The sequence below is a fragment of the Lineus longissimus genome, chromosome 9 (assembly GCF_910592395.1).
Source record: "Lineus longissimus chromosome 9, tnLinLong1.2, whole genome shotgun sequence".
Taxonomy (NCBI): domain Eukaryota; kingdom Metazoa; phylum Nemertea; class Pilidiophora; order Heteronemertea; family Lineidae; genus Lineus; species Lineus longissimus.
The window spans coordinates 5666282-5682544 of NC_088316.1; the positions used below are offsets into that span (position 1 = coordinate 5666282).

The 16263-nt window shown below is 39.8% G+C and overlaps 1 protein-coding gene across 1 annotated transcript; it reads left to right on the top strand.

Moving 5' to 3' along the window:
- The first annotated feature begins 202 nt into the window (after positions 1–202).
- On the top strand, positions 203–4731 carry LOC135493315 (uncharacterized). The gene is made up of 3 exons (XM_064780564.1): positions 203–356; positions 2041–2311; positions 2521–4731. The coding sequence occupies exons 2-3, from the start codon at positions 2135–2137 to the stop codon at positions 3514–3516; spliced, it is 1173 nt and encodes a 390-aa protein (XP_064636634.1). The 5' UTR covers positions 203–356; positions 2041–2134; the 3' UTR covers positions 3517–4731.
- The last annotated feature ends 11532 nt before the right edge of the window (positions 4732–16263 follow it).

Sequence of the window (16263 nt, forward strand, 5' to 3'; positions counted from 1 at the left end):
ACCTCATTAAATGGTTCTAGACTAGAATGTACCGCAATTTGTTTGCAAAATATTAAAAAACAAAGAAATGTCAAGTTGCCAAACTTAGAGAGCTGCATCAGCATTTTCATCAGCAGTTTACACCTTCCCGGCCAATAATTATTATCTAAATTTAGAAAACCAACGTCATCGTGTGGAACACCGGGGATTCCCCTGCCAGATATGTTATGATTTCACAACCTAAAGCTGGTCTTGCAAAATGCAATTAAAAGTGATGATGCAAGCAGTCTCGCTGAAAAGACTCAGATAAATCGCCGCTCAGCATTTTAAGTATAACTAGTTCAGGCATGTGAGGGGGAGCATTGAGAGAAAAAGGGGTAAGTTTGTCAGATTTTTGAAGTTTTCATGCTTACTGTAGTCTGTAGTGTTGGTGGTTGTGTTAGTACTACTGAGCCTAGTGTTACTATAGGCCTAGTGCATGTTCTGTTGTACTTGAAGTGTTGAGTTGTTGTTCAAAAGCTAAGTCTTGTTGTTCAAAAGCTAAGTCTGGCTCTAAAGCTGGCCGCTGGTCATGTGACACTTTCGCAATGCAGTAGTAATGCACCACATATGCCTTTGACATAGGTCTTGTAGTATGTGATAGATCTAAATGCCATGGTGCATGTTCCATGTATGTGTGCCAACTGTCAATACTGGCAGTGGCATGATTGTCGGCCCCATGGTCGATGGTGGTGTACATGTCGGAGGGCATGTAGGGCCTACTGCAGAGTAGTCTACTGAGTATGGGGTACATGGCCACTTGCGGCATGACTGGTGGGCCTGCATGCTATGGTGTACTGGTAGGTTGGTGAGTTGTCGAGGGCTTATGTACGTGCTGTCTACCATCTTTCCCATAGGCTAGCAGGCCTTTGATCGCTCTTAGAATGGGCCTTTTCGAAAAGGACGAATCAGACTGTCAGAGCCAAAACAAATCAAATGCGCACACCCCGAACAGGACAGAAAGCCTAAGCCAATTTCGGACAATGCCGAGGTTGACCTTTGTTCCAGGTGAAACCCATGACTTGTCAGCGCCAAAACAAACTTCTTCGAAAAGGTAGATACTGTAAATTGTCATGAAAATGTGGTGAATTTGCTGAATTTCACTTGGCGATAGGCCAGGGTTTCACTTGCATGACTTGGTTTTCCAGGTTATAGGTACCTTGACATCCTCAAACGTTTCGAACTCCTTCAAATTGAAGTGAATGTCAATTAAAACCATGCGAGGCTGCTCTGCTGGCCATGGCAGTCTGGAAAACTAAGAACAGACTCCCTCCCTTGAAATTGGCATTCACTTTGTCGTGAAAGAGTTCTGATTGCTTTAGGATTACAAGTTCCAGCCGAAATGGCAATACCTACTGGTCAACCTATCATGTTTGTTGCCAAAATTTGATGGTTTTACTTTAAGATGAATAAATCTGTTGATAATAAGATCTTGCTCTAAAAACCTGCATTAAAATGGCCTTTGAGGATGATGTTTGAAGCCCATTTCAAGTGTCCCTACTGACTATTCAACACCACTTTCTTGTGATACTAACCATGGAACAATCACTTTTTCTGTACTGTAAATATTTGGGTCACTCTTTATGTGTGATGTACAGTGCAATACTTTCCTTGTTGGCAGAATTAGTCGCAGTCAAAATATAGTGATGATCATAAATGACAATTTTGTCATAAGATTTATTGTTGTATAGACATAGATAATGGCATTACATTGTCGTGTCACATACCTGTCTGTTGAGGCTCATAGATCAATGTCATCAGTTCCTTAATTTGTTTGATCAGGGAAAATACAGGGTTGTGTGTGTCATGTACAATGTATAAGAACAATTTCTAATTTTCAGTCGTAACATACATGTAAAGTGGTGCTATCCTATTGGAAGCGAAATCTCTCTAAATCAATTTTTGTAGCGATATTTAGTTAGACTGAATCAAAGCACTTGAGATGGGTAATCAGACAATCAATCATATCAGTACATTTAATATCTGATTCTGAATTTTTATGAACTTTCACACTTCTTTCAGGAAGACATCTCGCTGCATGAAGATAGTGTGAAATACTGGTGACCACAGAGTGAGTGAGTTTTGAAGCCATTTCATTGGCCATACGGGTCAAGATATGGAGAAAGCCAATGCAGATATCTGCAAAGATTTTCATAAACTTATGAAAAACGTCGAAAAGCTATCAGACGGTCAGGCTGTAGTCACAAAATGGAAAGAGGAAGACCTGCAGTGGTTTGTGGTCGAGATCTGCCCGAATGGTGGTCTTTATCATGGTGGGAAGTTTGTTTTCGTGGTGAGTTTTATTTCGAAGCCAAACAAGGCGTTTTCTGTATCAGTCCGACTCTCACTTGATCTGCTTACAGCCTTTCTCCAAAATATACACATGCAAGCCAAAAGGTTGGTATTTAAACTGCAAATAAAACCTACCCCTAATTGGCCAGTAGATTTGGTTTTAATTTAGGAAGTCAAATACTTACTCACCCAAACTTTCTTTATTTTCAGGTCTGCCCCTATGACTATCCGACTGATCCACCAACTGTGATTTGCCTGACTCGTGTTTATCATCCGAACATCGACTCCGAGTATGAATTCAAGCACTCGGTTGATAATGAGATCGATGAGGAGTATTTTCAAGAGAATGAACTATTTACAAATGTCTGCGTCAGCCTCCTTGCCGAAGACTGGGAGCCCCACTTTACATTCGAAGATTGTATCCAGTCGCTGCTGTTCTTGTTTTATGAACCGAATATCGATGACCCCTTGTCACCGCTGATCGACTCTTCTATGGACTTGAGTGCGTTTGAGATAAACGTCAAGAGGTCGTTGCTGGGCCTTGATGTTGATTCTTTTGAATTTAAGAGGAATTACATTTTGGATGACTTTGACGAGCGCGTGAAAGCGATCTGTGATGAAGTCGTGTTCGAGAGTAAACTCGTTGATGGATGTGATTCTGTGCACGAGAATCCATCTGACATGAATAGTGTCAACCTCGAAGTGAAAAACATTTCAAATTCAGATCCGCCTAACAAAGAGGACGAAGTTATTGAGAAGTTAACAGATAGCCATGAAAAATTTGGCGACGGAATTTATTGTCTAGCTAGTGTAGATCTGGTGTCTGAAATAGATGAAAAGCCAGCGCCTGTGATTATGGATTCGCTACCAGATGTGGTTCAGTTGTCTAGATTACTAGAAGTTCCAGTTAAACCCGTTGATGCTTTTTGTGATAATGGTATTCCCCTTTTTAGCGAAAGCCAAAATCTTGTCGATGCTGAACCGCCCCCGATGGAGAGGCCTGTAAGCTGTGATAACATAGGTGCACCTCCCTGCTTAGTTATTGAACGTGATTCAAAGCTTGGTGCTAACGTAATAATTGACTGTGAGGAAAACGGCCCCGACTTGCCAACACCACGGGGTCCCGTACAGAAGTGCATTTCTGCCACAATGTGGATGGTGAAATTTTTCTTTACTCAAATAATTCCAGAGCTTTATAAGTCATAGCATAATTGAGGTAAATGTTGTAAATATGTAAATAGTAGTGTTCTTTAAGATGTGGAATACAGGGTGACTCACGAAGGGTCAGTCCTGCAGAACCTCCAGTATTAGACTCCTGCGTAGCCCTGCATGGACTAGATTCATTGATGACATCGTTTGGTGACTATCAAAGCAGCTGTGGTCAACATTTTTGGTTCACATCTCTAGGATGCTTTGAGGAGATAACGGGCTTGTGAAAATACCATAATCGTAGCGATTGATCTTCTCTAAAGTAATTGATACACACGAGTTCACAACCTGGTGGCAAGACTGCACTAGTGGTCAAAATAGTATTTGCTGTATATTTTCTGTTGATATTTACAAAAGATGACACCTAATCCACTGGAGAGAGGGTCATTTACGGTTGTCCTGGCATGAGTGCCATTGTCGGCATAAACCTGATAAAACTTGTTTTCTTTTATATTATCATGTGTAATTAAATGTGTAGTTTTGTACACTGTAGGCTGCTAAAAATGTTGGCTGTTGGGATTTTCATTGCTACAGTGTGATCTAAAGAAATTTTGACGAGATTCATGAAAGGGATCATCTCAGAAATGCTTGATACCATCAGAGGTGATTTTTTTCATCTCTCTCTCAGAAACCCCCACCCCGGGCCCTACAAAAACAAAAAAAGCTGATAGCTAGCATCAAGTCTTTATTTTGCATGAGACTAGAAATTGTAAACAGTGAAATATTGACAGGGAACTGGCTGACCCCTTTCCCCCAGATGAAATAATTCAATCTGTCATGACATTGCACCATTTTGAGATGATCCCTCGGGGTGCCAGTAGGTCAACCCCAATAAGTAAATCAGATGCTATGAGTACTGTTGTTCTGTTCAAGTGCTCTTGAGTAGCGACACAGCAAGTCTGCTTATTTTATTGTCGCTACAGGTGCCTTCTAGTACTACCACTGAAAACTGCCAAATTTTTGCATGTCTTAATTTTTGTGGTTCGCGAAAATTTCGAGAACATGTTTTAAAGTCGATATTTTTATTTCGGTAAAAATAAGTCTCGGTACATCCAATCAAAAACAAATCACGCTATATTCATTTCAATTCAAAGGTGAAAAAGCAATCGCAAAAATTAAGGGGTTTACAGTCATCAAGTCATAAGCAGCTGTGGTTGGAAGTCTTTGGAGGTGTTTACAGTGTACATTTAAAACACTATCGCTGAAAATAATATTTTGATGCTATTGAAATAAATTTGTTGTTTTCTTTCGAGCAGATGTAAAGGTTTTTGCATCCAGAATCGGGAGATTTAATCATTTTGCAGTTTGTAGTTACATGGGAGAGTGATGACCTTTTAATTATGTGCTGTTGTAATGTCGTCTTTGGCAAGTACAACGGGCTACAAGTACAATATCTCTGCTGAAGCAATTAGAACAACATAATCACTTCTTGAAATTCAAGTCCAAATATTTCGTCCCCAGGACTTTTCCCCCTGGGTCGAACAATTATCCCCCAGGACAGTTTATTCCCTGGCAGTAAGCCACATGGATTCCTTCCTTGGACTGACAATCCATGCCCAAGGAACCCCCCCCCCCCCCCGAACAGCCTGAAAAGTTTTGTGTCCGAGGACATCCACACCAATCCATCTCTAGGAAAACTTGGTCACTAGGATAGCTCATCCCCGGGGACAGATAATTAATTCCCAAGAGCAAGCAGTCCTTCCTTTGACAGATATTACCTTGAGGACAACCTGTCCTTAAGGATAAGTTGTCCTTGGGACATGGGACAGCTCATCCATTCGCAACCAATAACAAGTTGTCATTATGGTCAATTGTCGTTTCTGTGACTATTCACCCTAGGACAACATTTCTCGAATGATAATTCATCAATGGGACAGTTCATCCCTGAGCACAAGATATTCGTCATACTCCGAAGCAGACATAATATTAATATTCTGACATAGCGGCGTACAATGAATGATACCTCATAACCATTAACAAAATTGTCATCATGCGATGTGGGGCGAAACTGTTTCCTGTGACATTTCATCCCAAGTACAATTTAGTATTCCCAAGCATAATTCGTCCCCGGGAATCACTGAGCGGTCGTTCCCGTAAGTACAATCTGCCTGCAAGGATAATACGTCAGTGGAACAGTTAACAAACGAAGGGCAACTTTCATTATCAGTGATAAGTTGTCCGCATAGTCCGAATGGACAGTTCGTTTTCTGTTTGCACAATCTGCCCGGCAAGGACAATTCGTCAAGGGCACAGTTTATCAAACGAAGGGCAACTTTCATTATCAATGATAAATCGTCCGTATAGTCTGTATGGATAAGTAGTTTCCCGTTCCTACAATCTGCCTGCAAGCATAATTCGTCCCCGTGGCAGTTTATCAAACGAATGACAACTTTTCTTATCAATGATAAGTCGTCCGTATAGTCCGAATTGACAATTCGTTTCCCGTTATTACAATCTATTCCCAAGCATACTTCGTCCCCGAGACAGTTTATCAAACTAAGGCCAACTTTCATCATCAATGATAAATCGTCCGCATAGTCCGAATGGACAGTTCGTTTTCTGTTTGTGCCATCTGCCTTCAATGACAATTCGTCAGTGGGACAGTTTATCAACTTACAACTTTCATTGTCAATGATAAGTTGTCCGAATAGTCCGTATGGACATTAGTTTCCCGTTAATATAATCTATTCCCAAGTATAATTCGTTCCCGAGACAGTTTATCAAACGAAGGACAACTTTCATTGTCAATGATAAGTTGCCCACATCGTCCGTATGGACAATTCATTTCCCGTTAGTATAATCTGCCTGCAAGGACAATTCGTCAGTAGAACAGTTGATCAAGTGAAGGGCAATTTTCATAATCAATGATAAGTCGTTCGGATAGTCCGTATGGACAGTTCCTTTCCCGTAAGTACAGTTTGACTGCAAGGATAATTCGTAAGTGGGACAGTTTATAAAACGAAGGACAACTTTCATTACCAATGACAAGGCGTCCGTATGGACAATGTGTTTTCCGTAAGTACAATCTGCCTGCAAGCATAATTCGTCAGTGGGACAGTTTATCAACGAAGGGCAACTTTCATTATCAATAATAAGTCTACTACATAGTCATTATGGACAATTCGTTTCACGTTACTACAATATGTCTGCGCTGCAAGAATAACTCGTCCCGGGACGTGACAGTTCACCACTGAGGACAACTTTCGTTATCAATGTGAAGGCGTCCGAATAGTCAGAACGGAAAATTCGTTTCGCTTAATTAGTACAATCTGTCTCCTAAGGATGTCACTGGCACAGTTCATCCCTGAGGATAAATCATTACAATATGGACAATTCATTGTTCTTATGAACAATTTGGAATATTGTTTCCTGGAACAGTTCATCCCCCAGGGCAAGCTCGTACCCGGGACAGTTCATCTCTGAGAACAACATGCCGATCTACTATCGGTGTGTGTATATCCATCCCTCGCCGCCGATAAATTCCCCCTGATCGGCCGTCAGAACGGCTGTTACTACATTATTGGTAGTCTCCATGCATTCCCTTCCCTTCCCACACGTCCATGTCGCGACAACACTAGCATTACACTTGTGGTTGTCGCACGAGACACGCGCTGAAAGCCATCGTAGTGAAAGACTAGGTGTTCAATGAGTAACGGTTCAAGGGATGATGACCTGATACAAATGCACTGTGCATGTTGTACAGAAGAAATGTAACCTGATCATGAAGCGAAGTTGGCAATATCAATTCAGGGCGCTATTCAATTACTTTTTGTCGAGCAATTTCATTGGCCACCCATTTATGAGTGTGCGTCTGACAGATTTCCCTATTCGATCGGCGGTGAAAGGAAGAGACTTTAGGACTGACATTCACTGCCGGTAAGTAGGCATGGAGAACAATCATTCCCAAAGACACTTGTCCTCATGAATTTGTTACCTGGGACAATCCATCCTAGGATCGCCAATTGCTGATGAGGACGGGTGGTATGAAATTGCTTTTACGTCAGTTGTTTACAGAACCACCTTGTGTAAATGTACATGAAGTGTTCAGCGAAAGCATTCACATGTTTTTGCATGTTTTCATACAGTCCATTCAATAATATGGACAAGGTCATCTACACGATGGAAAATTCTTCCCAAGTGCTATCTGTCCCCCAAAGACAAATAAGTCACTGTGACAGGTAGTACCTGAGGATATTGATAATGATACACTAATCCCCAGGACAGAATAGTCATCAGCGATGCATAGCGATCTGTTCCTGTGACAGTTCACCCCAAGGGAAACCTTTCCCCCGGGCAATTTCACCTTGGGACAGTTACTCCCTGAGCACAATACCAATGAGCTGTCAGTGGCAGTGGTAAGACCGACGTAGGAAATCAACATAAGCGCCTGCTCCCTCTGAGGTCTAGGGTTCTTCTCCCAGTTGGTGAACGTCTTTATGTAATAAAGAGGACAGCGATGAGCTCTTCCGGGGCCCCAGTTTCCTTCTTCATGACATACATTAAATCAACTAATAATATTGTCCATAGAGTTGATGATGTCTCAGTCGACGCTCAGCGCTCAACTCAATATCTTAAATGTCAAATCGTCCTTATGAACAATATTCGTTTCCTCGGACATTCCAGCCACCCAAGGATAATCTGTTGCCGATGATAATTCTTCCCCGGGACAAATAATCATCACTGAGGACAATTCATTTCCAAGGACAAGTCGTCCTTACGGACAATTCGTTTTCTGGGAGAGTTTGTCCCAGAGGAATCAGTCTCCATGGATTACTCGGGGACTGTCGGGATAAGACCGAGAGCATCAAGGTATCAACTGCAGCGACGATTCTGGCACGTAGGTTATTGATAACTTGTGGAGGCGACTTGTCAACTTGGTTCTCAAGTTTTCCCCCCAAAAAAATCACAGGGGGTGAAGTCAGGGGACCTTGTTCACCATCTAATCTCACGGTTTATCGCACCAAATGCATCTGCTACTTGCTGGACTTTCCAGTCCTCAACCACTGTTTACCTCAAACACACGCTGCTAAGTTGCTGTAAGTTGCATGTTGCTGGTCTGAGAAAATTAGCAACCTCTTTCAACTTTTAAGGAGTGTGCAATGGAAACACATGCAAAGGATTGCATAATTTGGAGGCCCAACAACTGCCCTGCACTGGGCAGACAAGGTTTATTACCAAAACGTCTATCTGGTGCCTGACTAGATATGCCATGGATTTCTTGGTTTCATAAAAAGAGGACATCATTGGGTAATAAATGGTGGTTGCCAATTTCGAAGATATTCAGCCATGTCCAGGAAATTAACAAATTAATCTCGGTTTCCTTTTTTTTAAACACCCTGTATAGTAGTTCAGTTTGAGATCAATGCGTGGTCTCACCACACCAGTTGAATAGTGTTTTTAATTTGAAATATATTTTTTCTTAAAGGCCATATATCAAGGTTTGAAAACATGCTTGATACTCATGAAATATGTTGAGGGTTAAAAAACAAGATCCCAGACATTAAAAAAATTCTAATAATAAAGTCATTATTTAGTTATTTCAATTTTCAATTTTAAACTATTTGAATTTCCCACCACACACAACTTTAGATTAGTTCCACATGTGGCCGCTAGGGATTTTTTGATGACGTAGATCAGGTCAGTCAGAACAAAGCAAGATGGCTTCCGCATACAGTTCAGAGAGTGAGAGCAGTGAATTTGAGGATGTTTTGGTCGATACAGAAGGATATTTAAACGTTGAGCCGTACATGTTCGAGCCATTATCACTAGATCATAATGAGAGTGATCATTCGGACGAAAGTGATTAGAATTTGTGGTTAATCAATTTGCATGGCAGACCTGCCGATATAGCAAAGAAGACATTGATAGACGGTTGCAGATGCATAATATGTATGATTTTTGAACAGACTAATGTTGCACAATATTGTTTCGCCTCGTCTGTGTTGTATCGCCAGTTATGTCATGACGCTGAACTACTATTGAAAAGTGACGGTATTATGCACAATCATCTTGACGTGACGATATAATGCCGTGCAACGTTAGATAGGCCTAGATGTCAGATGACAATAATCTGTCATTGACAGTGGCTGTCACTGACACTGACCTGTGTCGCTGTCACCTTGCTATGGCTGGAACACAAGAAGACACTATGCGGTATCACAGGCCCCAATAGGGCCTACACATTATGTATGACAACCGACCTCAGCAGCCTCGGGCATTAAATGCAATTGACATGGTTGGAACAGCTGTTTTTAACAAGTGGCATTTAATATTCAGTTGGATGCAGATATCCGGCTTCATGTGATAATCCGTATCGATAAAGTGATCACTGCAAAGTTTGGCCGAAGGCCCAGGCTTCCAACACTCCAAACGTTTGCACTTCCGAATCAACAGCTTCCTCCTCTCTCGTTCAACTGGCTTTGGAAATTCATGAAAATGGGTCCCATCCGTCATTCGATTGTTCTTTGTGCTATCCTTGACACAATTCGGAGCCACACAATACACCATAGTGAATGAAACACATTACTTCCAGGTGTGCATAATTAATTAAGGCCCTCCTGCTTTTATGATTGCATGACATGTACAGATAACCTGATCTACATCACAACTTTTGCTGAACCCGCCGCCTGGCTCTAACAAGCCAGTTGCTAGCCTGATTAGGTAATCAAGTTGTCAAACACATAATTGGCTATATCTTCAAAATGGATGGAGCTAATTGCATTTGGTTTTCTGTATTGTATAAAGTGTTAGGTACACTTTTGAAATCGTCTTACAGCAGAAAATGGCAAAAAACCTTGATATATGACCTTTAAATTGAGAATAAGTTGTGTTTAAAATGAAGACAATGGTGAAGTTTCAGTCCAATTGGCTTGCTTATGTGGTTTTGTGGCTCCATTCAACCCGTCGTGGTGAAAAAGCTGACTCGCGGGTTAAAAGCCGTCAAAAATCACCCCCTAACTTTAGACCACCAACCCTGAAATTATCATGCATAACGTACAACGAAAATTTCATGGTTTGACAGGCTAGGCTAGATCTATTTGGCTGTGAATGCATTATCATTGCTCAGCTTTCAGACAACGCGCGTCAAAATGGGCGGAGGACATCGAGCAAAACTGCTGGAAATTCAATATGGAGATAACGAGCACTCTTGTTGTTTTAGGTAATAATTAAATGACAAAAACTCGTCTCTGGACAGCTCCTCCGCTTGGCAGAGAGCACTGCATTTTTCACTGAGGGATGATAGGTGATAAGTTGGAGAAATGCATGTGGGGGTTGGAATTTGTTCAGTTTATTATCTAATTTCCATGAGAAAACACTGCGGGGAAACCTCCGAGTTTGCCTCACAAACTCCGGACACCTCTGGTATTGCAGTTTTGCACTCGCTGCTGTGGTACGATTGTCTTCTTGGAAGGCCATATTGCAGTCTAGTCGCGAAGTTTCGAATGCATGCAACCGATGGTCTCTACTTGCCATGAGAACCACTACCGGTCAGGTTGCTGCATCAGTGACATCACCAAATTACAACTTTATGACATCATATTAGTCGAGATAATCAACAGCTACCCAAACAGCTAGCCAATCCGAGATGACAAATCCATACAAAGATTAGTACTTTAGGTCTCAGTTTCGTGTACAAGTACGTGCTCATGTCATAGCTGTGGCAGTCAGTGTATAATGTAGTGTACTGTGTACATTGACACATTGCTCATAACGAAAGTACCTGTGGTCTCGTGGGTTTCCCAGCCAAAGGCAAAAGGCCATCACTCGGGGGTAGTCTCAAAAGGTGTCTCCCCATAAGCCCGACATCCACAAGTCCGGCATCCACTAATTAAGTCCGACAATGGGAAAACATTTTTTTTAAAGTACCACGATTCCGACATCCCACAAGTTCAAAGTTCATAGAAAGGTATGGTAAGTCCAAGTCATCTCACAAGTCCGACGTTCTGAGAAAGGCGTCATAAGTCCGAAGTCCGACAATAAAGCGTCATCCCTGGGAGTGCTCTGAATTTATAATTTCAAATAACTCCAATCCAATGTCATCTTTTCTCTTTTCGTGGATGCCGTTATCTCTGATTTTACAACTATATCATTCGGTGGCCATTTTCGTTGTCCAAGTTAACTTTGGTCCTCGAGCACCTTTATTTTTACTGCCAGGGTCGCAGGTAGATATGAAGAGAGTAAATGATCTCTACCGCATTGAAGAAATTTGCCGATACTTCATGATTAGAATTTTCTTATTGTATTTTATTGGCACTATTAGTAAATGGCCATTCTGATCTGTACCAAGAGAAAGCGTGGTCCATGTCATACCAAACAAGCTGATTCCGTTAACGACAGACATATTCATTCTACGGCTGCTGTCAATTGTGATTCTTACCAACTGTTTTACCTTGGGTTGCTTGTAGTCCCCAATAACCACTGGAATCAGTAGTGCTGTGTTGGCATGATCCCAACATGCATGGATCCCAAAAAATACTTTATGCCTTTTGAGAGCAAGTCTATAAACATGGCAAAGAGACCAATGTATTCCTAGTCGGGATTCATCGGTATAACAGAACACTTCAATTTTGGGCGGACATTGCTGGTACATGTATATATTTTGTTTGTACCATGAAACAAAATGATGAACGTCTCGATAAACTGTTCTGTACGATGCGACCAGCGTGACTTTTTTTAACCACAACTTCTGAATCATATTCTGCTTCACGATGTCAAATAATAACAACTCATATGCATATGCATACACATATGACTTTTTGCCTATACGCCAACATTTCGCCTTTTTGTGTGTCGAGACGGATGACCAGAGAAGAATCTTCTTTTCATCTGGACATATAGCTGCTCTATATAACTGATTACCTTGACTGGTAATCTGATAATCAACTGTGATGTCTGATACCTTATTTCCTTCTAAAGTGTAAAGTGCAAATTTCACTTCGAAAGCTCTCCTGCCTCTATTTCTGAACATTATAATGAGTCTATCCTGGTAACACAGAATTAGACGCACCCGCACGTGAAGGCGAAATGATATCTTCTGATATGAACTTCTATAGGTGCTTCTAGGATAGTAGGATTTTACAAATGTTGGCATATTTCCTCTAAATTCTACACTGACAAACAAAAATACTTCATGGTTTGAGCAGTATTCGATATGAAAATATCCCTTTGTACGTGTTAAACTTATCGATGCTTCGTATATGTATTCTTCGTGCCTTGTGTTTAACTTTTCATAAAAATACCAAAACTGTACTTTAGGACGGTTGTCAATCGCACAGTGACCAATTAAAAATGGAGTGGAGTGATTAAGACATCAGGAGGTTTAAAATGTTTGAACATGTTGAAGGAAAGATGTGACTTCCAAATTACGAATTTTTTCGACTGGAAAGTTCGCAATCAGCCGACACGGCACTACAATGGGTGATTTCAAAGTTGGTTTTGGTTATGACACTGAGATTTAGTGTTAATCTTAGTGTAAATCTTCGTGTTAATCTGATGCTATTTATCCTGCTATCAGATTTAATCTAATACTTTGTTTTCTCTTAACACTTACAGCGACACTAAAACGAAAACTAATGATGAAACCGGAATGGAAATCTGGTAAAGCGTTAGTTTTAACACCAAGATTTTGTCTGATCCTTGGGTTTAAGTGTCACACTAACACCAAGACTGCGGTCTTAATCCCAGCTTGGTGTAATGTTCTCCGCACAAGCATTGGATTTTGTATTACCATGACATTTATGCCTTAGGCATTAACAACGAGCAGATGTCAAAGTTGGTGTTGGCTATCAACTAGCATCAGCTGACTAGTTTTGGAATTTCAAATACTTTTTTCAGTGGTTTCTAGTCAGATATGGTGATTACTGTTGTGCCCGGGGTTCTGCACAGAAGAAAGCTGATGTCGTTTCATGTAGTGAATGGCGTTTTATTTAAAACCTTTAAAAATACACGACAGTTAGCACCAAATATATATAAATGATAAGTTATTAGCAGAACTATTTTTGGCATGTTTGATTTTGGGCGTTATTCTCCCAACTGAAACATTCAACACAAACCCCAATAATTTACCTGCTAAATGAACAATCCGTGGTTTTTGTGTCAGATCTTGTGTTAAAACCTCATCTTAAAACTGACTTTGAAATCACCCAATGGGTGAGTTCAGATTGCTGATTAAACTTGGTGTTAGGTGCTAGTGTAGACAGATTTGTAGCAGATATGTTACACTAATTATAAATATGAACTGATTTGTGTTACATGTGTTTGTGATGTGGTTGGTGTAACTGATATTGGGTGATTCTAAAGTAGGTGTTAACCCGAGTGTTAACACTAAAGCCAGCACTAACCACAGAGTTAACATCAGAAATAAACTGATCACTCGGCGTTGGTGGTTTTCTAGTCAAATATGGTGATTACGTTTGTGTCCGGGTTCTGCACAAGAGAAAGCTGATGTCGTTTCATGTAGTGAATGGCGTGTTTTTGGCATGTTTGATTTTGGGCGTTATTCTCCCAACTAAAGCATTCAACACAAACGCCAATAATATACCTGCTAAATGAGCAATTATAATCACAAATTCAACGATAAACCTTAAACTAATTAACACTTACGTTGACATCAGTCTAACAGTCCGCAATTAGATATACATATAAATTTAACACCAAACCGGGACATCAACAAAATCCTATTAACATGGTGCGACTTGCTTGTCTTACACTTCGTGGCAAAGTGACAAAAGTGCGCTCCAACACGAGAAATTGCGAGAGCTTAACGAGGCGCGAAATACAACAAAAAACCAGGCGCTAAATTTAAATATGAATATAAATTGAAATGCCTATTTTCGCCAATATGTTTCATTGAAACAATTACTATGGAGAACATTAATTTGAATTGAATTCGTTGCATTTTCGGGCTTTAAAACATATTTTTATCTTTACACCAAGAAGCACATGATTCTAAGTGTTAAGACAAGGTTTTATCTTAAATAAGGTTTAAATGTTTGATTGGCGCCAAAACCATCTCTTGTGTAAGTGTAAAACCTGGTGTGATGCTATTAAACCTTCTTTGAAACAGGATTATAACTAAAACTAAGCATTACACTAACACCAAGCATGATTTCAATCTTGGTCTAATCCGTGGTTTTAGTGTCAGATCTGGTGTTAAAACCTCATCCTAAAACTAACTTTGAAATCATCCAATGGGTGAGTTCACATTGCTGATTAAACCTGGTGTTAGGTGCTAGTGTAACATATTTGTAGCAGATATGTTACACTAATTATAGATATGAACTGACTTGTGTTACATGTGATTGTGATGGTGTTAGTGTAACTGTTATTGGGCGATTTTAATGTGGTCAAATTAAGACCGAGAGTTGGTTTTAAACCGAGATAAACTTGGTTTTAACTCGATTTTGTCTTAAACCCAATACTTGACCTCAACCAAGCTGAGTTGTGAACACACCCATTGTATTACATAGCGTTGTAAAGATTCGAGACTATTTCGGGCATGTGCGTTGGCTTATTCGTCGTCTATCATAGAATTGAAATGGGTCGCACACCTATGGCAAGCGGAGTGTCCAGTAATTAAAAAAACCTAGTTTTATTCAAAAAACCTAGTTTTTTACCTAATAAACTAAGTTTATTTGGTAAAAATATAGGTTTTTAAAACAACCTTGTTTATTAGCTGATAAACCGAGTTTCTTTAATAAAGCCAAGTTTTTTACCTAATAAACCTTGTTTCTATCCACAAACGTCAAGTTTAACAAATAAACTTGGTTTTATTACCTAAAATATAAGTTTTTCATCCAGTGGTAATAAACTTAGTTTTATAGCAAAGAATCTTGGTTTATTAACAATAACTGGACAAATGGCCAATAAACCTACCTTTTTACGTAAAAAACTTGGTTTTATACAAAACAATTTAGTTTTTTGCAATAAAACCTGGTTTTATTGTAAAAATGTAGGTTGTTTTGAATAACTGGACAAACGGCGTGCAAAAACCTACTTTCTATCGAGAAACTTGTATTTTCTACCTCGCCCCATGTACACAAATCCGCGATGTTATCGGGACGAGGATGGGCAACCTCGGCACCACGTGGTACTAATGCTGCACTGCACTGCACTCTGTAAACTAGTTAGTGAGACCCTAACCTCATCCCAGATAACTCAATGTAGGTAGGATCGAGGTTTAAAAATGTAAGTTTTCTAATAAACCAGGTTTATTAGTAATAAACTTAGTTTTTTAAAATAAACTAGGTTGTTTTGGTAATAAACCTTGTTTTATTGAATAAATGGACACTTCTGTACAGAAACTTATATTTTATACGATTATGTTGTAAAAAACCAAGTTTTTTAGGTAATAAACCAGGTTTTTTAGCATAAAATGTAAGTTTCTGTAAAAAAACCTACTTTATTAGGAAAGAAAGTAAAAAAACTTGGTTTTATTAAAGAAACTCGGTTTATTAGCTAATAAACAAGGTTGTTTTAAAAAAACCTATATTTTTACCAAATAAACTTAGTTTATTAGGTAAAAAAACAAGTTTTTTTGAATAAAACTAGGTTTTTTTAATTACTGGACACTCCGCATGCCATACACACCGGGTGATTGACGATAACTGGTTGTTGATATGAATAACATTGACTCACCAATAAACAGAATGTGCAATGAGGTTTTCTTACGATTACTTGCACCTTGCTGCAATTAATTTCATCGCCTCGTCTTCAAAGTAATTAGTGTCGAAACATCGAACCTGA

Coding starts and splice junctions, on each gene's coding strand:
- LOC135493315 (XM_064780564.1), top strand. CDS start 2,135: ATGGAGAAAGCCAATGCAGATATCTGCAAAGATTTTCATAAACTTATG. Junction 2,312..2,520: donor GTGGGAAGTTTGTTTTCGTG/GTGAGTTTTATT, acceptor CTTTATTTTCAG/GTCTGCCCCTATGACTATCC.